Consider the following 25,844-nt stretch of genomic DNA (forward strand, 5'->3'; position numbering starts at 1 on the left):
CCAACGAGGGAGGAGTGTAAATAAGCATCTACCGGGTGTTCACCAGAGCCTCTGATGGTGAGGTTGGGCTTAGCTGCCGGTAGATGGCAGGTGCCCCTCCCAGGGCAGTGTCTGGGACCGTGGTAGATGAGTGAAGCTAGTTGACAGCAGGACAGGAATGAAGCCACAGACAGGACGGGTATTAAGGGGTACTTTGCACTCTACGACATCGCAAGCTGATGGTAGCGATGCCGAGCGCGATAGTCCCCGCCCCCGTTGCAGCTGGGATATCTTGTGATAGCTGCCGTAGCGAACATTATCACTACGGCAGCTTCACATGCACTTACCTGCCCTGCGACGTCGCTCTGGTCGGCGAACCGCCTCCTTCCTAAGGTGGCGGGTCGTGCGGCGTCACAGCGACGTCACACGGCAGGCGGTCAATAGAAGCAGGGGGGTGGAGATGAGCGGGACATAAACATCCCACCCACCTTCTTCCTTCCTCATTGCAGCCGGGACACAGGTAAGGAGATGTTCCTCGCTCCTGCGGCTTCACACACAGCGATGTGTGCTGCCGCAGGAACGAGGAACAACATCGTAACATCGGTCCTTTTGAAATTATGGAAATGACCGGCGCTACACTGATCATACGATTTCGACGCTTTTGCGCTCGTTAATCGTAGTTAATAAGATTCACATACTCCGATGTCAACAGCGAGGCCGGATGTGCATCACTTTCAATTTGACCCCACCGACATCGCACCTGCGATGTCGTAGTGTGCAAAGTACCCCTAAGACTCAAGCAGAACAGACACAGGAACATAGGCAGGACTGGAACTAGTACACTGGCAGGACCCTGGATACGCCTGACCTTGGACACTCTGGACTCAGCCAGGACACTCTGGACTCAGGCAGGAACATGCCAGACTCTGGCAGGATAAAGGCTGCTGCCAGGAGAGTATCACGAACAAAAGAAAATGTGGAACTCTTCTGCATTGCTGTAAGAATGACGAACATCCAAAGTACTGAGTAAAATATGTCCCCACTTCTTAATCAGGAAATCCACAATTAAATAGGTTAATCCGTTAATGCTGCAGAACTATTTCATCACCTGGAATCTTTGATGTGATAAATTGCTGAACTCCTAAATGCCAAAGGAAATCCAATGCTCCTAGATGGGTGTCTGTAATAATGTGGCCATTCAGTGTATGGTTTATACTTGGTGAAGATGACAGGATAAAGCTGATCATAGACATTAGATGTTGTCTGGATCTTCTTACAATTTTCTGGTTATGGAGACTGCTGGTTACAATTAGGAGGCGACAGGTTGGATTATACAGGAGACCTGCAGCTCTGTGATATCTACTGCTGTCAGTTTTGATTGTCATGTTCATTTATGATCTTTTCTGTTCTTTTGAATCATTTCACGCGACTTCTCCATCTGTCTGTGACTTTTACAATATTTGTTCAGGGTGAAGATCTGACCCATATTAATACTGCAGGGACATATGTGAGGGGTGATGAGCGGTGTAAAGAGGAGATTCCTACAGATAACCGCACAGGTGAGTAGTGACCACTAAATGTAGAGAAGTCACAGATTTTACTCCATCACCGGCTTCTATAATAACTTTATATGATTTATCAGAATGTTCTCACATGGAATTTTTGATGTGGTTCTTTCACTTAAAAATGTAGGTGCCGCTTCATTAAGACTTGCACTGTGGACGCCGGTCTTAATTGAAAGGGTGTGGTGAGGTAAGATGAGCTGAAGTCATTAAAGGGAAAATGCCGATTAATTAATTCTGCACGTCTTCTCTATGGCATGCACCTTGCCATAAATGCTACTGCATTCAAGGATTGGAGTAGCATTTCTGGTGTAACTTACACCACCAGAGTAGTGGAACTATAGAACTATTTGCCGGAGGCTTGACACCATGTCCTGTTCATGCTCTGCCCACTTTGGTGGATCTGACCAGGAATGGTGTAAAAACATCCAAAGTTACAAAATGTTGTGATTCCTCACAGTGTTTTACGACAGAAAACTGCCATAAACACTTTGACTCAGTTATGTATTTGAGGGAAACATACAGGTATGGAATAGCTCACGGGAAGGTTATTCTGTATCTTATGTGCTCTCCTGGATCTGCTGGAGGCTTCTGTGTGAATTTTAGTAAAATGCCTTTCAGAAGTCGTCCTGCTGTAGGCAATAAGTTTGATAAGGCTGGATGTAGACGGCCATGTCAGAAATCGTGACAGTTATGTTTGCAGAATACGGATCTGTTTGGCTTCGTGTGCAGCTTTAGATTTGCACAGTTGATGGTGCAGGAGCCGCCATCTATTGTCAATAGGACTAGAATAAAGTAGAGATTAGTGAATTTGAGATAATTTACTTGTCACGGTTTGAACAACTTGCTGTTCGATTTACACAAATTGCCAATTTCACTTTGCAGATTATACAGGGATGCGACCAAGACCAAATGTGCTTGTATAATAATAATAATAATAATATTACTTAGCATTGTATAAACAAGATAAAATGAAATATCACCCAATCCTTAATGGGTTGAGGATAACCATATGCCATTATTTCTCCCAGATAGTGGTGGCTGCTCTGTGTTCATACCTGCAGGATTACATGGGTGACTGTTCTCTTGGTGATGAGTTTGGAAGTTCATTGAACCATAGACACATAGAGCAGCAACTACGGTCATGGACAGTACACATCTTTTATACCCACTGGTTGAATGTTTTGAATGCCAGTGATGCACCACTGTAACCAGATCAGGTGGTGAAGTTTCCACGGTTGGGTGGCATGTGGTTTCACCTCCCAGCTTCAGGTATCCACCACCTTATGCAACAAAGAAGACAGAGGAAGGGCGAAAGCAAATGAGCTTGTGCTTTGCTATTTCATAAGAAATCAAAACATACCATGTCACCAGTATTGAGGAACTGCCCTCAGAGGAAAACTTTCAATGTGGAAAAGTTGAAAAAAAAACAACTATTACGGTTTTTCATGAGAAGGGAAGTTAAATTCAAAACACATAATCACATTGTCACCATTCCGCATCTCATTGTGTCCTAGACTTAGTGAGTGACAGCTCTGCCACACTATAGATTCTAAGGCCTATTGAGCTGTTTGGATTGTGAGTAACAGTCCAGTTGTCCAATCAGGGTAGGGGCAGGTTAGGTTTCTTCCAGATGTCTCCCATTTTGGGTTATTACCTGACTATTTAGCTGGCTGACAGTGGTCGGACTATTGCCAGTTGTAGCCTTTGCTTGATGTTGTGTATGCCTTATTGCTAGTTCTCTGTTATTCTGATCTTTTGCTGTCTTGAACTTGGACCCTGCCTTTGACTATTCATTTGCCTAGCTCCCTTGTCTTGATCCACTATTCTCCTGGAATTCTGACCTTAGACTGTGAACTGATTACTATTTTGTCTTGACCCTCTGTTTATGGTGAGAGCCCTCTTGGTATCTGACACCTTGGTATCCGGCCTCATGGCTTGACCTTAATACTCTAAAAATGTTGAAGGATTTGAAACAAATGGTTCATGGGAGAACAACCACCAATATAACAGAGCTGAAACTGGTTTGTATGTAGGAATGGGCTAAAATACCTCCAAGCCAATGTGCAAGACTAATCAACGATTACTGTAACTGATTCAGTGTCATTAATGCTGCATAAGGGAGTCACACCAGACGCTTAAAGTTTTCATTAACTAATTTATTTGATGTGTTTCTCTTTTACCTACTTTCTACTGAAACTGTGATGTAGTGTTAGTCAAATTTATGCAGAAATACAGAACATTTTTAAAGTTTCATAAACTTTCAAACACCACGAAGGCTAGGTAATGTAGAAAAAAAACAGGGACTCAAAACCATGGCATGCAGAGGACACTGCTGCAAAAACTTTCAGATGTGCTTCCTTATTGATATTTAAGGGCCATGTTTCTATTTGCTTGCATGACATATAAAGAATATAAAGGACTTGTTCTCTTTTCTTGCATCCACTGCTTAGTTACATTAAACAATAATACAAAATCTTACACTTTCTCCAAACTGAAGGCTTACGTGTACATGAGCAATATGCTCCTCCAATGTGCTTTGCTTTGTACTTGCACCTGCCAGAGTGTGTATGTAGAGAGCTGGAATTTCCTAATAACTTTAATTACAGGCCCCTTTCTGAGTTTTCTCAGATAGCTTGAAATTATTGGTGATGGATTGATTGATGGATGGTGATTGGTGACACATTGAAATTTGAACCTTCAGAGACATAGGCTACAATAGAGTAGTTAGAATTTTAAAAAGCATACTCTATCAATCCCACTACCGTCTTAGTCTTTGTCTTAATCTGTTAAATTGAATTACATTACAGTTTGTATGGAAATGTTCTGAGATATATAATATAAATAATCATATGAAATATTAATATAATCCAATGCAGTGTTATTAAAAATATAATAAAACCAATTTTATTATTTACAGATGACTGTACCATGAGCTCAGAAGGACATCTGATATTCTCAGATTTTGCAAATGATACATGTGAAGAACATGTCATTATACCAGATACACCTCAAGTCAAGATCCTTTCTCCTGCTTTCCCAAAGACAAATATGCAAAATAAAAGTCACAGAAAGGATGTTGAACATAAAATAGCTTCCATAGGGGAGAAGTCATTTTTATGTTCAGAATGTGGGAGATGTTTTTATAAGAAATCAAAACTTGTTGTACATCAGAGAAGTCACACAGGAGAGAAGCCATTTTCTTGTTCAGAATGTGGGAAATGTTTTTATACAAAAGCACATCTTATTAGACATCAGAATATTCACACAGGGGAGAAGCCATTTTTTTGTTCAGAATGTGGAAATTGTTTTCCTACTAAATCACAACTTGTTCAGCATCAGAGAATTCACACAGGCGAGAAGCCATTTTCATGTTCAGAATGTGGAAAATGTTTTTCTACTAAATCACATCTTGCTCAGCATCAGAGAATTCACACAGGGGTGAAGCCATTTTCTTGTTCAGAATGTGGGATATGTTTTTCTAGGAAATCTGAACTTGTTTCACATCAAAGAATTCACACTGGGGAGAAGCCATTTTTGTGTTTAGAATGTGGGAAATATTGTTCTGCGAAATCACATCTTGTTAAACATCAGAAAATTCACACAGGGGAGAACCTATTTTCTTGTTCAGAATGTGGGAAATGTTTTTCTACTAAATCATATCGTGTTCAGCATCAAAGAATTCACACAGGGGAGAAGCCATTTTTTTGTTCAGAATGTGGGAATTCTTTTTCTAGTAAATCTGAACTTCTTTCACATCAGAGTATTCATACAGGGGAGAAGCCATTTTTGTGTTTAGAATGTGGGAAATATTGTTCTACAAAATCAACTCTTCTTGAACATCAGAAAATTCACAAAGGGGAGAAGTCATTTTCTTGTTCAGAATGTGGAAAATGTTTTTCTAGGAAATCAAATCTCATTAGCCATCAGAGAATTCACACAGGGGAGAAGCCATTTTCATGTTCAGAATGTGGGAAATGTTTTTCAACAAAAGGTGAAACTGTTAAACATCAAATATTTCACACTGTAGAGAAACCATTTTCTTGTTCAAAATGTGGAAAATGTTTTTCTACAAAATCACATCTTATTAGACATCAGAGAATTCACACAGGGGAAAAGCCATTTGTGTGTTCCGAATGTGGAAAATGTTTTTCTGCAAAAAATGAACTTGTTAAACATCAAAGAATTCACACTGGTGAGAAGCCGTTTTCTTGCTCAGAATGTGGGAGATGTTTTTCTAGGAAATATGAATGTGTTAAACATGAGAGAATTCACACCGGAGAGAAGCTGTTATCATGTTCAGACTGTGGGAGATGTTTTTCTAGGAAATATGAATTTATTAGACATCAGAGAATTCACACAGGGGAGAAGCCATTTCCATGTTCAGAATGTGGGAAATGTTTTTCTACGAAAGCTAATATTGTTATACATCAGAGAAGTCACACAGGGGAGAAGCCATTTCCATGTGCAGAATGTGGGAAATGTTTTTCCTTGAAATCAAATCTTGTTAATCATCAGAAAATTCACACGGGGGAAAAGTTATTTTCATGTTCAGAATGTGGGAAATGTTTTACTACTAAATCATATCTTGTTAAACATCAGAGAATTCACATAGTGGCAAAGCCATTTTCATGTTTAGAGTGTGGGAAAGGTTTTTCTACAAAAACTGAAATTGGTATACATCAGAGAATTCACACAGGGGAGAAGCCTTTTTCATGTTTAAAATGTGGGAAATGTTTTACACAAAAATCGCATCTTACTTCACATCAGGTGAGTCATGAAGGGAAAGCCAGGCACTTTCATGCTCTGAATGTGGAAATTGTTTAAGAAAAAACAAGTATTGATGTTGCATCAGAGAAGTCACACAGGGCAGACGCCCTATTCTGTATGTGGTAAATGTTTTACAATAAAACGCCATCTTGTTAAACATCAGAGAACTCAGAAAGGGTAGAATCCATTTTCATGTTTAGAATGTGGGAAATGATTTACAAAGAAATCATATCGTTACACATCAGAGAACTCACACAGGAAGATGCCATTTTCATGTTTAAATGTTGAGAAATGTTTTAGTGGAAAAACACTTCTTAATATACATTAAGGAACGCGCACAGGAAAGTAGACATTTTCTTATCATGCTTGTTTTATTTACAACGTAAGGGATAGCAAAATGACAAGTCTACGAAAGAGGTAAATCAATTTAAAGAAGTAAATAAATGAGTACCGTATTTTTCGGACTATAAGACACACCGGACTATAAGACGCACCCTGATTTTAGAGGAGGAAAATAGGAAAATAAAACTTTAAGCAAAAAAATGTGGTCATGACACACTGTTATGGGGCGAGGATCTGCTGCTGACACTGTTATGGGGGTAATGTCCCCAAATTCTTTACTAAGGTACCAAATCCTGGTAATGATCCTCCTCCCTTGTATATGATCCTGCTATAAACCCCCATCCTGCTCATATACCCCCATCCTGATCATATACCCCTATCCTGCTCATATCCCAGCATCCTGCTCATATTTCCCCATCCATCCTGCTCATATACCCCATCCTGTTCATATACCCCCATCGATATTGATATTCCCCCATCCATCCTGCTCATATTCCCCCATCCATCCTGTTCATATACCCCCATCCTGTTCATATACCCCCATCCTGTTCATATACCCCCATCCTGTTCATATACCCTCATCCTGCTCATATTCCCCCATCCATCCTGTTCATATACCCCCATCCTGTTCATATACCCCCATCCTGCTCATATTCCCCCATCCATCCTGTTCATATACCCCCATCCTGTTCATATACCCCATCCTGTTCATATACCCCATCCTGTTCATATACCCCCATCCTGTTCATATACCCCCATCCTGCTCATATTCCCCCATCCATCCTGTTCATATACCCCCATCCTGTTCATATACCCCCATCTTGTTCATATACCCCCATTCTGCTCATATTCCGCCATCCATCCTGTTCATATACCCCCATCCTGTTCATATACCCCATCCTGTTCATATACGCCCATCCTGTTCATATGCCCCCATCCTGTTCATATACCCCCATCCTGTTCATATACCCCCCCATCCATCCTGCTCATATACTCCCATCCTGCTATATGCCTCCATCGTGCTCATATACCATCCTGGTATATGGCCTGTATCCTATAGCACAGAGAAAAAAAATAAACGTTTATACTCACCTTTTCCTCACTCCCTCCAGCATCGATCATCTTCCTCTCTGCGCCGCTGACCTGTGTGTGTGGAGCCGTTCCCCTGCAGCATCGCGATGTCTTCCTGTCTGTGCTGATCAGTACAGATCAGCTGACCGGTACAGACAGGAAGACATCGCGTGCTGCAGGGGGATGGCTCCACACACGGGAACGGGTGAGTACACTGATTCACTGCACCCCGCGCTGATGATGACGCGCAGGGAGCAGTGAATACAGCCGCACATGATCACTCCAGGCTGTAATTGCCAGGAGTGATCATGCGGACCGGCTCTTTACTATGCGCGCGTCCCCGCTCGTCCTCCCGCCCACCTGTCAGTGCCGGCTTCTGCGCTGAGAGATGGGCGGGAGGATGGGCGTGCATATGTAATGAGCGGGCCCACGTGGTCACGGCAGGCGCTGCAACTGCCTGCTTGTGCCCCGATGACCCGCTCCACCGCAGCACCCTCATTCCTGGCCGCAGCCTTATAGTCAGACCATAAGACGCACCCCCAACTTTCCCCCACATTTGGGGGAAAAAAAGTGCGTCTTATGGTCCGAAAAATACGGTAATATAACATGTATACAATTACTGATGAACATTTGTAAATGAATTAGTTTCCAAATTGTACGTCTAGATATGAACAATTCATATAGTATATTTTAAATTTTTATAGCGGCAGCGTAAAAATATTATCTGGTGACCCTTACTTCCATCCTGTGATGGATGATGTGCCCTCGCTTCTTCAGATCTGTTGTGACCGCGGGAGCGCGCGCGGTCACAACAGGACTGGAGAACAGCTGATCTTACCGATTAGCTGAAACAGACAATATCGTAGCAGACGTCTGCTGCAGCTAATTGGTAAAATCAGCTGTTCTCCAGTGCTGTTGTGATCGCGCGCGCTCCCGCGGTCACAACAGATCTGAAGAAGCGAGGGCGATGCGCCGCTCTCTTATGCCCAATAATACTGTGGGCTTCAGAAACACGGCGCCGGAGATGAGCGCTATGCGAAGGCTCTAACTCCGACGCCGTGTAACTGAAGAGAGAAATTTACATACAGCCAGAGGGAGGGAAGAGCAGGTGGCGGGGGGGGTAGCGGTATTCCATTACTTTAATGTCCTGGTGAAACCGCTTGCCTTATTTATCGCTTACATCACCAAGATTTTGAGAGAAGAAATCTAAATGTGAATGCAAAAAGTGCATTTTCAGAGACATGTGACATCCCATACACTGGTATGCATTTAGCAGTTCCTCAACACTTTCAACATATTCTGAAGATTTATTTTTTCCTAAGAAGTTTTCACAGATCCACTTGAAGCTTTTCCGAGATCTCAATTCCTTATCATTTAGAGTTCCTTTAAACAAATCATCTCTCAAAAGCTCTCTAATCTGAGGACCAACAAATACACCTTCCTTCAGGATTTCACCAGCGAAACTGGAGAATTTCTGTGAAATGTACTGGAACCCTTGAGAATTTGTCTTTGCTATGGCTTTCATAGAGTTTTTAAGCAATCCCAACTTTATATGTAATGGAGGAAGAAAGATTTTTGTTGGAGCAACTAAAGGATTATGCTGAACATTGTCTCTACCTGGAGCATAGATGTTTCTCTGTCACCAATCACGACGAACAATTTTTTACTGTATTTCTACTGTCCCATAAACAGAAGAAGCAACAATAATCTGTGAAACCTCCTTGCATGCCTATTGGCATACTAATCACTTTCAAATCTTCACAGATATTCCATTGCTGATGCTTATATTGCACAGTATAGCATCCAAAACAACTGACATATTTTCATAACTTCCATTAGATGACATGAGTGAGCAATAGGGATTGATGGTTTCATATTTCCATTGTGAAGCAACACTGCTTTCGAACGTCTCTGGGATGAGTCAATAACCAATCGCTAATCTACAACAAAATACTCTTGATTCAGTTCTTCAAAGAGGCCATTCACATTGTTACAGTGCACTATTGGTCCAACAACTGTGAAAAATTGTGTTAAAGTGTTACTTCTGTTTCGATAATAACACACTTTGACATCATCATGAAGATTATTCTCTTTCAACCTAGATGCAAGAAGTTCAGTTTTATCTTTTGATAATGAAATGTCTCTGATGAGATCATTTAATTCATGTTGAGTAAAGCGTATTGGCTGCTCCATCAGGTACATACTCCTCTTGACTTGAGGTCTACATGTCTTCGCCAGTAACTTCAGCTCCATAGTGTTCATATTCTACTTCATTTTCATGCAATCCAGACAATGGTGGTACAGGAACTGGCAAGGTACCATCATGTGGAACTAGCCTAATCACAGATTCAAGTTCAGGGTAATTAATCTTATGTTTGTTCTTTGTCGAAAAGCCCTTTAGTTTGACAAATCAAAAGTAGTAGTCATCACTATGATTTTTGGGTTCTCTCCAAATCATGGGAACAGCAAGTGGCATAACCACTTTCCTCATATTCAACCAGTCACGAAGACCATTTGAACAACTTGAGCATATCACGAGGGGCCCAGCATACACTGAGAACGCAGAAATAACATAACAAAAATACTTCTATCTCAGAAACTTTATGTGTTAGAGCAAAACTAAGTATATTTTTTAAATCAGCACATCAAACTCAAAAACAGATATATTACCTTTGCTGATGATTTTTTTGTTTCGACCAGTGTATCACCTACACAATGGGTACAATGCCATTGTAGATGAAAAAAATTACGATGTCTGTTTTTTATGCCCCTCCCACATGCCACAGAATGGAGCTAGTGCTTGAAAACTTATTAGTTATCAGATCATAGCACTCCCTTTGCACAATCTTATGGTTTGTTCTTCTTGTTGTTTGTAATTTCAGTCTGAGAATGTAATATAACTTACCTGGCAAACAAGAAGGAAGATATCACCTGATAGCAAACTATGAGAAATAATAAAAACTAATTGAAGCATATCATCATGTAGAAAAAAATCCTACAAAATAACCCAACATATAAATATTAAAGCAAATGAAAAATACAAATATAAAGCTTTATTGAGTATGGGATATAGTTGATCATATGGATATTAAAACCACAACCAGTAAATAAACACACTGAACATGATTAAAATACTGACTAGCACAGGAACAAGGGATAAGCAAAGTAGTACCAATTAGAAATGGAAGTATAAATTTAGCCATGATTTTATTATGTGACTTTTGGATGGGAGACCTGAGAATCTACAGCATTTCTTCCTTTTTCATTGGCCGGACCTTGGTATGAAGTATTAAATAAATTTCAGTAAGTGTGTTTAAAATAATTTTTCCTTGTCATTTCTTATTACACATAACTTAATTTTCTGACATCTGGGGTTTGATTTCTTTGCCTGTGTGGATTGGATATGTTGTTGTTTCCAACATCTGGTGACAAATTCATGTCAACAGTTCCTTTAAAAATATGTTTATTTGGGGGGTTTGGCTTGCTAATGGCCGGGTAAGAAGCTTCAGCCTGGAGCTCTCTGCAATCTCCCCTGATCCTGCCATCTAAACTTGAATCCCCGCTGCTCTGATCTTATGGGCAGACCTTGGAAGCCCTCCACAACCGGCCAGACCGAAAATAAAGCACCGGCACACATGGAGCGCTTCTTAAATCATGGATCCCTGCTCACCTCACAGAAGACTCCCAGGTCAGTGAAGACAAAGATGGCACCGGCTTCCCATGCTGTGGAGTGTTCTCAGCAGGCACGGAGCAGTCCAGGCAGTATAACTCCAGAAGAATCTCAAGAGGGGCTCATGGAGGGGAGAGAAGACATGGCCCTGTCACAGATTAGCAAATATCTAAAATCACTCCCCACTAAGGAAGATCTGGAGGGCTGCATTGGCAGGCTAGAAGCTGCACACAGGAAGGACCTGCAGACTCTCACTGCTGCATTTACTGTCAGAGTGGAGGAGGTGGAAAAGACACAGGATGAAGTGCTGTGTGAACTGCAGGCACACAGAGAAGCCATTCTCAGTAACTCCATCAAGCTGGAAAAGCTGGCAGGGGGCCTAAAGGACATTGAAAACCGCAATAGGTGGAATAACATCCGGATAAGAGGCATACCTGAAACAGTGAGTAATGGTGAACTGGACTGTGTTGCGCAGAATTTATTCAAACAGCTACTGGGAGAGAGAGGGCCTCATTCAGTGGAGCTGGACAGAATACATCGAGCCCTTGGTCCTAGATCACCTTCAGACTCCAGACCCCGCGACGTCATCTGTCGGGTTCATTTTTTCAAAATAAAAGAGTCTATCATGCGTGCTGCACGTGACAATAGTCCGATCACCTTTATGGACACTCAGATCTCCCTCTTCCCAGATTTGGCCAGGCGTACTCTATTATAGAGAAGAGCTTTAAGACTCCTCCTGCACCAGCTGAAGGAAAGAGACATTCCATATAGGTGGGGGTTTCCATTCAACCTGACATCCAGCAAGGAGGGGAAGAAGGCTACTTTCCGTTTGCTGCGTGACCTCGCCAACTTCCTGGGAACCTTTGAAATTCCAATGGTGGATATCCCAGAGTGGCCCTCGGCTCCCAGGCTTCCTATCTCCCCTCCAAGATGGATCACTGCTCATCGGAACAAGAAAAACAAGACCGAGACCCAAGCCACGGCGGCAAAAGACACCTGAGGTCTCCATATCACGTGAGATGGGTGTTGCTTAATGAGCGTCTGAGTTTGAATGGTTGATGCTCACCACCTGGTTAATGACGGAGCCCGTCGGGGCTGTAATGTTCGTGAGTAGTTGGGATTCCGGAGAGATCTGGATTTGGACTCTATAGTTAATGTTATCTATAACTGTTCAAGAAATGCGTTCCTGACTAGTTTATCTAGTAGACTGTGACAGTAACTGTCCCTCCAGCGTTGTGCAGCTGGTCTAGTTCGAGTTTCTGAAATTGAGGTTGAACTGCTCTGTATATAGGTTCTTATTGTGTCAGCGATGATTCTTTCGTTAAAGATAGCATAGTTATAATACATAGGCGGTGGAGGAGGGGGAGGAGGTGAAGAGCTCCTAGGCCCTTGGCTTCCACTTCCTCCTTCTTTGGTGCAACAAATGGCGATATGCCATCTAAACGCAGCACAAATGATTCACATGGCTTGTCTAGCTTTTCTTTGCCCTGTCACAATCTTCTCTTTCTCTTGTTCTATCTTACTCTTTATCTTTGCTTTCTCTCCTCTATCCTTTCCCTGCGGGTGGCAGATAGCCCCTATTCTCCTAGCCTCAGTCCTGTTTCAGATAGACAATGCATAGGATTAAATTCTGTTCTTACAATGTTAAAGGTCTGAATGTGCCCGAGAAGAGACGACAAATAGTTTTTTCATACCACAAGCAAAAAAAAAATAGCGGTCCTGCTGTTGCAAGAAACTCATTTTCGGGCAGATTCGATTCCCAAATTAAGCACGAGGAATTATCCGACATGGTTCAATAGTGTCACGCACCCCAGATCCCAGCGCCGCCTGTCACTCACCGCTCCAGTCCCAAGTCCTCCTGCTCGCGGCTTCCACTCTCACTCCCCCTCCTGTGCGTCCTCCATGCCTCCTGTCCGCCGCTCTCGGCGTCCCGCTGCGACCCAGGACTCTGTGCCTGGCTTCCCTTTATCTCCTTCACCTTCCTCTCTGCTTCCTGCACTGGTCTCCGGCACTCGGGCCTCGCGCATGCACATTAGAGCGCGGGTGCGCTCACTCACCTCTTCTTAAAGGGCCAGCGTCCCAGGAACAGGGTATATAAGACTTCCTTTTCCATGTGGGCGGTGCCTGTTCAACGTGTTCCTGTAGCTAGGTGCTCAGGTCCCTCTGTCTTGTGTACTCAGCTTAACCCTGTCTCCTCCGCAGTGCCCGTCTACCGTCCCGACTGTGTCCAGCGTGCCAATTTCTCAGGGGGTGTCCTGGTGACTGTCTGCTGTGGATCCCGCCATCTTCCGTCAGCTTGAACCCGTCACCGATCCTGGATTCCACCTGGATACTTCAGCCTGTACATCCCGCTGGATCCGGACCCCGTCTGCTATTACTACTCGGCACCTGTACCCGGTTCCAGTCATCCGTCCTGCCTATGGTTCCCGTTGGACTAATAGTCATCTCCCGTGCAAACTTCTGAAGGACCCGTACTCCGTACCTCTAGTGTTCCGGCTACCGTGCATCTAGGTCCTCTGGTGGGGTGATCAGACAGTCCCTGTATAGGGGTTAGCTCCGGGTTGCCTCTCTGGGGGAGTCCGGTGCACAGTCCCATGGATCCACTTCCAGGATGTTACAAATAGTACAAACCCAGAATCAAACTCCAGGGGTGTTTCAATAGCCTTCCACAGATCCTTTGTGCCAGAAGTCCTAAAATCTCTTATTGATCCCACAGGTAGGTACGTCTTTCTCCAGGTGTCCTGGAAGAATTCCAGATTTGTGATTGCTAATATATACAGCCCGAACCAAAGCCAGAAGCAATTCCATCTAAAATGTATGCATCTTCTCGAGGATTTTGCAGACTCCTCTCCGGTAATTATGGGAGGTGACTTTAATGTCCCTCTAAATCCAACCCTAGATGTCTCCTCAGGCAGGTCCTCATATTCCCTCTCCATAAGTAAAAGTTTAAAAGCTTTAGCTCACAGCATGAGACTGGTTGAGGTGTGGAAGATACTCCACACTGAGGATAAGGAATTCACTTTCTTTTCCTAGGTACATCAGACCTACAGTAGAATGATTATTTTTTTATTTCTCATTCTCTGCTAGATTTCCAGGTTGAGGAGGAGATTGGATCTATCCTGTGGTCTGACCACGCGCCAGTATACCTGAGCTAGAATTTTGGTTCCCAGGGTGGGCAGGGCCTCACCTGGCGTTTGAATGAAAACCTGTTGCGAGAGCCCTTGTGTCAGGCAGAGGTATCTCAAGCTATACAAAATTTCATGCTGTACCATGGGGGAGACCCTTCTTTGCCATCAATAAAATGGGAGGCATTGAAATGTGTGGTGAGGGGAATCTTTATCTCTCATGGCTCACGGCTCAAAAGGGAGAGAGCTGGAGAGATAAAGGACTTGTTGTCCATAGCAAATTTAGAAAAAAAAACACAAACAAGGTCTATTGCCCCAGATTTTCAGTGAGCTCTCCATAGCACGTCAAAAACTGTTGAGCATTTTAGATCAGAAATCAAGAGCATGGCGAGATAGAATGAGAAGTAGGTTTTACCACATGGGAGATAGAAGCGGCAAATTACCAGCAAGAGCCCTCCACCCAAAAACAGCGACCATCTACATCCCTTGTGTCAGCAGTGCGGGAGGTCCTAAGGTCCATAGTACAAAGGATATTGTATCTAGCTTTACTTCTTACTACGAAGTTTTGTACAATATAAAAGGACATTATGCTGATCTGCCGACAGACATGCTAAAAAAGAAAATTGAGGACTACCTCCGACTACATAGACTTCCGTCACTGCCGGCAGAAGTATGGTCTGACTTGGAAAGGGAATTTACCTTGGAGGAGGTGGCCGCAGTTATAAAGGAAGCCAAAAAGGCAAGGAGTCCTGGCCCAGATGGTTTTTTTTTCAAAACAATTTTTATTGATTTTACAAACTTATTTCAATATCGTATCAAAAGTAGTATGATTTACAAAAGACAAGATTGCAGCTGTCGATAAGTATCATTGGAAGGGGTAGAATCCCCTCTCTATCTCCAATCCCGCTTCAGATTGCATTGACAGATAATGAATCAGAGTTAAAAAATCCAAACATAACATAAATGAAACAAACCCCTGAACCCCTGTGCCATTCTCTGATAGTTCTAGTGCCAATGTCATGTCTTGATGACGTCATGTTGTCTCGCCTTTGTCCCTCACCTGGGTCCCTGCTAATTAGTCCTCAGCTTTCCCAGACTATCCTGGATTTCATTTATGAGGTACCACTCCGTATGTCTGAAGGGTGTCACTAAATGGCTTATGTCCTCCTGTTTGTAATGAACTTCTATAAAAGTTTTCCACCTCCTAAAAAACTTGGTTGTCAAATTATCCTTGTCCCTTTCTGTTTCTAATTTCTCCAGCCTCAAAAGGTTGTGCAGTTCACTGATGACTTCCCCTATGGCTGGGGCCTCCTCCTGTATCCAGTGCCTTAGGATGCATCTTTTAGCTATCATGGCTATGTCATGTATGATTACAAATGTTTTTTTGTCCTGAGCGTTCAATCCCCCTCTAACTCCACCCTCCAAAAAGTGGAAGATCCACACCATTAGTTCTAGTTTGCAGGAAATTTTCCATGTTGTTTGAACTAACGCTCTGACTTGGTTCCAAAACCTCTTTATTGGACTGCATTCCCACAAACCGTGCAGCATGTCTGTTTTTTCTTTGTGGCACTTAGGACACCGTGCCTCCCTGCCCGGAATGTTGAAGCCCAAAACAGCCCTGTGTAATATCCTAAATTGGGTGTCCCTCCAGCTCTCGTTAGTGACTTGTTTCCTCATCTGAACCCATCCTTTCAGTATGACCTCCACTACTTCCTGTCCTTTCAGTTGTTTTTCCCATGCTAGAAGTGTTCGACTATCTTCCCTGGATATTAGCACACCTCTAAATGTTTGGTATATTCGGGAAACATTTACATTTGTTACGCTACATCCCATGAGCTCATCAATCATGCTCTTGTTCAATTCCCTTCCAATCTCACCAAGCTCTTTCAGTACTCCATGTTTCAATTGTTCGTACTGCATAATGTGGGGGCCGTTGAGATTGTACTTATCAAGCACCTCCCGACCTGTCATCCATCTTCTCTCTTCCACATTCATGACATCTATCAGACTCCTAATGCCTCTCTCTTTCCATTTGAGGAATAATTTATTCTCTCTCCCCTGGGGAAAGTTTTGTGACGCCCAAGGATTTAGGTATTTTGATACCTTCCAGGAGAGTCCCAATTTCCGTCTAACCAATCTCCAGGCCAACATGGTGTCTCGAAATATAACCGAGTTTCTTATATGACCTTCAACCTTAGACATTGGGGAGTGTATAATGGACGTCAGGTCCCATGGTTCTGCATACTTGAGTTCCGTTCCATAATCTGAGTGCCTGCTCGTTCCTCTCAGCCAGTCAATCACATGTCTCATAATGCATACAATGTTATACCCTCTGACATCCGGAAAATTTATCCCACCCTCCTCCACTGACTTCATCAGCGTGCGCAGCTTTATTCTGGGTTTCCTTCCCCTCCAAACAAAGTCTGCATACGCTGAATTAAGTCTGTTGACGTCTTTCAGTGTTATCAATAGCGGGATCGTCTGAAAGGGGTACAGCAGCCTAGGGAAGCTCATCATTTTTATGAGGTGACATCGTGCCAATAGTGGCAGGGGCAGCCCCTTCCAGCCCCTCAACTGGTTAATGATTTTTCTAATCAATGGACCATAATTCAATTTATAAATTAATTCCGTCGTCCTCCCTATATGTACTCCCAGGTACTTTACTGATGAGTGCGCTATAGGGATCCCATTCACATGACCCTCACTTGGGTTTCCCACAGTTGGTCCTTTGCCTCCGCTCAGGAATAAGAGCTCGCATTTTTTTTTGTTTAACTTAAAGCCTGAAAAGGCACCAAATTTACCAATCATATCAAGTGTCCAGGGTAGGTCCGCAACAGGGTCCCCCATATACAAAATCACGTCATCGGCGAACAGCGCTAACTTCATCTCTTTTCCCCTTATTTTGATCCCTTTAAAACTATTGTGACCCTGCAGCACTCTTGATAGGGGTTCTATTGCAAGGTTAAAAAGTAGGGGGGATAGCGGGCATCCCTGTCTCGTCCCTTTCATCAGGGGGAACACGTCAGACAAAAATCCCGGTGTGTGGATCCTTGCTCCCGAGTTGGCATACAAATTGTTAATGTAAAGTCTCATCCTACCCACTATCCCTGCGGCCTCCATCACCTTGTCCAACCAGTTCCAATTAACATTGTCGAACGCTTTCTCAGCATCAAGCGTGACTAAAGCAGGGCTTGCCTTTCCCTCTGTACGCCCCAGTCTAACCGCATCAACCACTAAAATCGTCTTTCTAATATTGGTCACTGCATTTCTTCCTTTTATAAACCCTACCTGGTGTTCTGAAATTAATCTAGGTAAGACTGCTGCCAATCTGTCAGCCATGATTTTAGACATTATTTTTAAGTCCTGGTTGATGAGCGAAATGGGTCTATAACTCGAGGGGTCGTCCAGGTCCTTGGCTCCCTTAGGAATTAATTTAATGTACGCTATATTTGCATTTTTAGGGATTTCTGCTCCTCCCAGTATCGCATTAAAGACTGAGGGTAAATCCGGCGAAATCTGGTCCTTGAGGGCTTTATAAAATTCACTATTAAAACCATCGGGCCCTGGCGCCTTGTTAGTGCTAAGTTCCCCAATTGTTCTTGAGACCTCCTCCTCCGTGATGTTTGTATTTAGGGCCTCCCTTTCCTCCTCCGTTAGGCTAGGTAGTTGGGCTTGTCGTAGCCACTCCGATTCGTCAGTCATGTCATTCTGTCCTGGCCCGTACAACTTTCTATAATATTCTCCCAGCACCTTGTTAATTTCTTTAGGATCCGAAGTCATCCCCCCATCCTTCGTTTTCAATGAAGAGATTACTGTCATTTTTCTGTTGCCTCTTGCTAGATTTGCCAACATCCTCCCCGCCTTGTTACCAAATCTATGAAGATCTGCCTCTTTATGTGACCAAAATAATTGCTCCTTTTTTTTTGCCCACTCGTCAAAATCTCTCTTGGTTGCCAGCCACCTCTCCCTTGCCCTGTTAGACCTGTCTGACAGATAATTAGTATACGCTAGACGTACTGCCTCACTGTGCAAGTTGTAATTCGCATTCGTCTTCCGTTTGACCATGGCAGCATACCCCATCAAGCGTCCTCTCAAGACCGCCTTTGCAGTTTCCCAGAACAAAATCGGGGTCACCCTGTGATCCTTGTTATCCTCTGAGAACTCCTCCCACCATTCTTTTATTATCCTGCGAAAATTGTCCTGTCTAAGGAGAAACGTCGGGAATCTCCAAATAATATCTGATCCCCTTTTGAATTTTTCTCTAAGGTCCACTCTCACCGGGCTGTGGTCTGAGATTACCATATTCTCAATCATACAGTTTTGCACACCATTCGCAAGTTCCATAGATAACCAGATCTGGTCTATGCGAGACCAACTGTTGTGTGGGTGAGAGAAGTGCGTATATTCTCTATCGTGCGGGTGAGTTAGTCTCCAGATGTCTTTTAGGCCTACATCCTCCAGTGATACATCTCTGTGATTTGTTCCCTTATCCCCGGATCCTGGCTCCCCCTCTCCCTTGCTTCTATCCTCCACCGAGTCTGGCACTGCATTGAAGTCCCCCGCCACTATGATGTTAGGCTCCTTGTCCAAGAGAATTATGGCTTTTATGGTGTCGTGAAACTGATTCTGCTTCGAGTTTGGGCCATAAATATTATATATGCTGAGTGTCCCCACTGGGCTATTAATTATTATGTGCTGCCATCTTCCCTGGTCATCCTCTTCCTGAGCCACTATTTCATGTCTAAGTTGCTTGTTTATCAAAATCATTGTGCCCGCCTTCCTTCCTTGCGCCGCTGCCCCATATACTGAGCCCACCCAGTATTTTTTCATGCGAAAGAAATCTTCCCTCCCCAAGTGAGTTTCTTGTAATAGAGCAATGTCTGTTTTTAATCTTTTCAAGTGTCTTAGTACCATTGCTCGTTTGTTAGGTGATCTTAGGCCCTTAACATTCCATGTCGTTAGTTGCACCATGTTTGTCTGGGTAATTTGCTCTTATCAATACCACCCCCCAGGTCCCCAGCTGTAGGAGAGACACGACTATCATTATATCCTTCACACGTGGTTTCCCCCGAATGGCATTTCTTTTCCCCAACTTGTGTGTAAACTCTTAAACAACATATACAAAGTATAAATCCTACAACAGTATAACAAGTTGTCCCTTTGGTGGGACTTTCGGCACTTTTTGCCATGCTAGTGGCTTCCCTTTTTCCTGGCCAAAATATGAGTCTCCCTAGTCCCCCCCCAATAGACAGATTCAGAGCTCTATCCCCCACGTAAAACATAACGATCTGAAGTAATATACAGAGATTAAAACATTATGTTATAAGTGGTAGGACCTTAAAGAGAGTTCATCTACTGGGTTAGTCCTAGTTTCGTGGGACCTTCCTGCCGACCTATTCGTGCCCACTGTATTTGGACCTGCAAAGCAATCCACAAAGAGAGAAGAACAACGGAGCAGAGACAAAGAGATAAAAGAGCCGAGCATAGAAATAGATAAAGGATATCATAGCCAAGAAGCACGAGAGGGGAAGAAACAGCGCAGAGGAGAAGAGAAGAAAGAAGCGAGGAGTAGTATTGGAAAAAAGGCAAGAGAGGTAGAACCGGGGAGGGCATAGAGAGAGAGAGGGGGGAAAAGAGGGGAAGGGAGAAAGAGAAAAGAAGGGAGAACACACCAGAGACAAATTAGGGGAGAGAAGGGAGGAGGTAGGGAAGAAAAGAGAGAGGGAGAGGAAGAAGAGAGGGGGAGAGGAGAAAAAGGAGAGAAAAAAAAAAGGGGGGAGGAGGGGGAGGGAGAGTAGGTGACTTGTTCAGTCTCCCCTCCGCCCCCTTCACGCTGGCTCGTCCCCCTCGGCTCGGCCACCTTCCTCACTCAGGGGGGTAGATCGATAAGGGCCAGTAGAGAAGAGTTCAAGAATCATCTTGTGTCTTGGTGTCTTTCAAGAACGCTGCTCCCTGGGTCCCATCCCTGGGCTAAACTGCTGGGCTGGACTGCGTCTCCCCTCTCCACTGGCCTCGGGTTGTGTTTGCCTTCCGCGTTGTCCACCTTCCCCTCTCGAACCCGTTGGGGAACCTTTTCTGAAGTTTTCTCCTCCACTGGGTCTCCTCTCCTGCCCCTCCGTCCGGTTCCCTTTATGTTCTGACATGAGAATATTCTCCGCCTCCTTGTGATCTTTATAGTATGAGAACGAACCATTGGAGTTCCTGACCTTCAGCACTGCCGGGTAGAGTAGCTGGCATTTTATTCTTTTATTGTACAGAAATGTGCACAGTTTACTGAAGTCCTTCCTCCGTTTGGACACATCAACGGAATAATCCCCAAAGATCAGCAGTCTATTTCCTTGGTATTGTAAAGGTCGCTTTCGTTCTCTAAAGGCTTTCAGAATTTCCTCTTTGTGCTTGTAGTCAAGGTATTTGAGTATCACCTGTCTGGCTCTTGTGGGCGGTTTATTGCTTGAATTTTGCCCTTCTCCCTCCTTCGCCTCTTGCTGCCTCAATGGTCCCACTCTGTGGGCTCTCTCCACTCTAAATTTCGCCTTTATGCCCAGCGCCTGTGGTAGTTCCGCCTCACAAATATTGTCCAGCTGTCCCGGTGTTACCGATTCTGGCAGCCCCACAATGCGAAGATTGTTTCTTCTCGATCTGTTTTCTAGGTCCTCTGCCTTGTCTTTCAGGTATTCATTAGATTTTACAAGAGTTGCTATCTGTGCTTGCATGGTCAAGATTGTCTCCTCAGAGTTAGAGATTCTTTGCTCTGCTTCTGTGAGTCTCTTTGAATGATCAGTCAATTGCTTCTGCATGGCGGCTAGTGAAGTTTGTACGGCTACTTCAATGGCTATTTTTATGTCTTTGGACAAGTGAGATGCTACTTCTACTGCCAGTTTTTTGTAATCCATATGGAACTCTTGCACTTGCTTGTTTTGGTCAGCAGGTGGTGCTGTTTTCTTAGATCTGCTTATTTGCATTGAATCTCTGCCTCCCTCAGATGTCTTGTAAAATTGAGATGTCATTGGATCCTGCTGTTGTTTTTTTTTTCCTCCTTTACAGGGGGTGCCTGAGGTTGATCTCCTCCTGTATTGCGGCTGTCTCCCTCTGGACCCTCTACTTCGCTGGGTTTCATTTTCCTCCAGCCCTCCTGTTCCTCCATAGCTCCCCTCCATAACGCCAGCGTCCTCCTCTCCAGTCTCTCCCCCCACCTCCCCCTCATCCTCCCACTGTGAGCTGCCCTCCTCCGACCCCTGCAGCCACCTGTCTCCAGCTCCACAGTCCTCTGCCTCTGCAGCCGTGTCCTCTGCTAATCCCTCGCTTCGACCCGGCTCCATCGCGTCTCTTCCCCGCACCTCTGGCTCCGCCCCCGGCCCACTCATCGGCGCCATGTTCCTCTCCTCCATTCCCCTCATGTCCACAGCGTCGCCGCCTCTCACGGGCCCTTCACCGCCGCTGGCGCTCCTCAGCAGGTATCTGTCCATAGCTGCAGATCTCCGCTTTCAGGCTGGGTCCCTCCCGTCCCGGACTCCGATGCGGGGGGGCTGCTGTCTGACTGCTTTTCTCGGGGGGGGCAGGAGCTTCTCCTTTATGCCTCCACCGCGGCCAGGACCGGAACCGGAAGTCCCAGATGGTTTTACTGCGGGCTATTATAAGGAATTCTCGGAGCTGCTGAGCCCATTATTCCTACTATGTGTAATTTTGTGTCCTCCGGGGGTAGGTTCCCACAACAGGCTCTCAGAGCTCATATTACTGTAATCCATAAACCTGGGAAAGACCCTCTTCTCTGCAGTAACTATCGGCCGATTTCCCTCATATACACAGATATTAAGTAGGTTGAAACCCATCCTTCCAGCACTGATCAACAATGACCAGGTGGGCTTCGTCTCGGGTAGAGAGGCGGGAGATAATATTATAAAGATTGTCTCTCTGATGGATTGAGCCCGGAGGAGAGGGATTCCTATGTGCGCCCTGTCGATAGACGCGGAAAAGGCCTTCAACAGGGTGCATTGGGAGTTTATGTTCCTGGCACTTAAAAGTATTGGACTAGGGGAGAACATGTTAAATAGAATCACAGCATTATATGCCACACCAACTGTGCAGGTTAAAATAAATGGTTCCTTGTCTCGGCCTTTTTGCATTAGTAATGGGACGAGGCAGTGTTGTCCACTCTCGCCACTGTTATATGTGTTGACCATGGAATTCCTCGCTGAGGCGATCAGATCTAACCAGTCTATCAGAGGACTGTCTGTTAGGGGTGTGGAGCATAAGTTGGCTCTTTTTGCTGATGACCTGCTCCTTTACATCACGTCCCCGGTCACCACCATACCAAATCTGATATTGGAGTTTTCTGGCTTTGGTCACCTCAGCAATTTCAAGGTGAATTCACATAAATCTGAAATCCTTAATGTAACTATGCTGCCCAAATTGGTGTCGCAACTCCATAGCTCATTACCATACAAATGAACCATGGAATCTCTTACCTATCTGGGTATTAAAATATCTAAGGACCTGGATAGTCTTCCGCGTCTGCACTTCCACAAGGCGATCCATTCTATTGAACAGGATATATCAAAATGGAACAAGCTGAACCTTTCCTGGTTTGGCAGGATCAATGCGGTCAAGATGGACCTTTTGCCCCGTCTTTTATACTTTTTTCAGGCTTTTCCCATTTGCCTTGCGGCCTCCTTCTTTTCCAGACTTAAAGGTACCATCACACTAAGCAACTTACCAGCGATCCCAACAACGATAGGGATCGCTGGTAAGTTGCTAGGAGGTTGCTGGTGAGATGTCACACTGCGACGCTCCAGCGATCCCACCAGCAACCTGACCTGGCAGGGATCGCTGGAGCGTCGCTACACAAGTTGCTGGTGAGCTCACCAGCAACCAGTGACCAGCCCCCAGCGCCGCGTGGAAGATGCTGCGCTTGGTAACTAAGGTAAATATCGGGTAACCAACCCGATATTTACCTTGGTTACCACCGCACGGAGCTACACGTGCAGAGAGCAGGGAGCAGCGCACACTGAGCGCTGGCTCCCTGCTCTCCTAGTTACAGCACACATCGGGTTAATTACCCGATGTGTGCTGCAGCTAAATGTGCACAGATCAGGGAGCAGCGCACAATGCTTAGCGCTGGCTCCCTGCTCTCCTAGTTACAGCACACATCGGGTTAATTACCCGATGTGTGCTGCAGCTAAATGTGCACAGAGCAGGGAGCAGCGCACAATGCTTAGCGCTGGCTCCTTGCTCTCCTAGTTACAGCACACATCGGGTTAATTAACCCGATGTGTGCTGCAGCTACATGTGCACAGAGCAGGGAGCAGCGCACAATGCTTAGCGCTGGCTCCTTGCTCTCCTAGTTACAGCACACATCGGGTTAATTAACCCGATGTGTGCTGCAGCTACATGTGCACAGAGCAGGGAGCAGCGCACAATGCTTAGCGCTGGCTCCTTGCTCTCCTAGTTACAGCACACATCGGGTTAATTAACCCGATGTGTGCTGCAGCTACATGTGCACAGAGCAGGGAGCAGCGCACAATGCTTAGCGCTGGCTCCTTGCTCTCCTAGTTACAGCACACATCGGGTTAATTAACCCGATGTGTGCTGCAGCTACATGTGCACAGAGCAGGAGCCGGCAGCACAGACAGTGAGAGCGGCGGAGGCTGGTAACAAAGGTAAATATCGGGTAACCAAGGACAGGGCTTCTTGGTTACCCGATGTTTACATTGGTTACCAGCCTCCGCAGAAGCCGGCTCCTGCTGCCTGCACATTTAGTTGTTGCTGTCTCGCTGTCACACACAGCGATCTGTGCTTCACAGCGGGACAGCAACAACTAAAAAATGGCCCAGGACATTCAGCAACAACCAACGACCTCACAGCAGGGGCCAGGTTGTTGCTGGATGTCGCACACAGCAACTTCGCTAGCAACGTCACAAAAGTTGTTCGTTAGCAGCGATGTTGCTAGCGATGTTGCTTAGTGTGACGGGGCCTTAAGATTCTGATAAATGAATTTGTCTGGGCCAACAAAAGATCCCGCACCTCCTATCAGATTTTGCGTAGAACTAGACTAAATGGAGGGGCAGGTTTACCTGACTTCCGGCTCTACAGTTTTGCGGCCTTGGGAGCATGTATTTTAGATCTCTTCCATAACAGGCGATATGTGTTGGGTGAATATCGAGTATAACAAGACAGACAATGGCCCATTGGCTGAGATTTGGTTGCCAGAAAGCATTCCTAACTCCGTGCGAGAGACATCGTTTCTGGTACAGAATTTGTCTGGGTGGGTCAGGAAAAATTTGGACGCGATTAAGCTAACCACTATCCCTGGTCTCCTCACTCCACTTTGCGGAAACCCGGGGTTTCCAGCAGGTGCATCTGGCCAATCCATATTGCACAAGAAGAAAGAAGATCATCCCATGGTCAAATACTACATAGACAACTCAGAGGTTAGATCTCTATCATCTCTTTTCCCAGAAGCACTGGTTCCTCCGGGGGCTTGCTTTTTATACTAGCAGGTGAAAAGCTATATTAGGTCTTTAACCCCAAGCAACAATATTTTTAGACCTCCTACTGCTTTTGAACAGCTTTGCTTGGATAGGTACCTTCCTGCCCATCCGGTCTCATTGCTGTACAACATGTTTCTGGACACGGTGACTACTAGAGGTCCACAACTTCTTTGCTTTACCAAATGGGAGGAGGATCTGGGGAGACGCTTTCTGAGGGTGACCGTGCTAAGATTCTACTGTTCACTAAGCACTCTTCTATGTATGCTCTAACGCAGGAGAGAAGCTACAAGATCTTGATATGGTGGTATAGATGCCCGACGACAATTAAAGCTATGTTCCCTGGTTCATCAGACACCTGTTGGAGATGTCTGAGAGAAAGAGGCTTGTACATACATATCTGGTGGCAATGTCCCTCTATTAGGGCATTCTGGAGAGACGTTTTCTGGCAGCTGCCAGGAGGCTGTTCCCCAGATGGTGGAAACAGGTAGTGACACCATTTAAATCTTATCTGGTTTCAGAACTCAATGAGATTTTTAGCATGGAGGAACTTATAGGACAGGCAACAGACACTTCAGAAAGGGTGCTGAAGGTTTGGACCCCCTGGATTATGTACAGAGAATCTGTAGAATTTGGACTGTGGATTGCAAGTTAGTGAACCATGTCTTGTATGGAATGACAGAGAGAAGTGAGGCTTGAACCTCTAATGCAGGGCTCTGTTTTCTTTTTCTCTTTTTCCTCTTACTTAAGGTTTCTATTCTATTCTATTCTTTTTCTTCTTTTCGCTATTCCTACTAGCTCTTCGATAATGCTTTAATTTGAAAAAACCTCAATATTAGTG

At 44.7% G+C, this 25,844-nt stretch overlaps 1 protein-coding gene across 1 annotated transcript in view; it reads left to right on the forward strand.

The window, feature by feature from the left end:
- Nucleotides 1-25,844, forward strand: part of LOC142312003 (uncharacterized) — a 169,862-nt gene that overhangs the window by 33,473 nt on the left and 110,545 nt on the right. The window contains exons 9-10 of the mRNA XM_075350877.1: nucleotides 1,448-1,538; nucleotides 4,462-6,311. Of these exons, the coding sequence (XP_075206992.1) occupies nucleotides 1,448-1,538; nucleotides 4,462-6,311 (1,941 nt within the window). The remainder of the gene's footprint in view (nucleotides 1-1,447; nucleotides 1,539-4,461; nucleotides 6,312-25,844) is intronic.

The sequence above is a fragment of the Anomaloglossus baeobatrachus genome, chromosome 5 (genome assembly GCF_048569485.1).
Source record: "Anomaloglossus baeobatrachus isolate aAnoBae1 chromosome 5, aAnoBae1.hap1, whole genome shotgun sequence".
Taxonomy (NCBI): Eukaryota; Metazoa; Chordata; class Amphibia; order Anura; family Aromobatidae; genus Anomaloglossus; species Anomaloglossus baeobatrachus.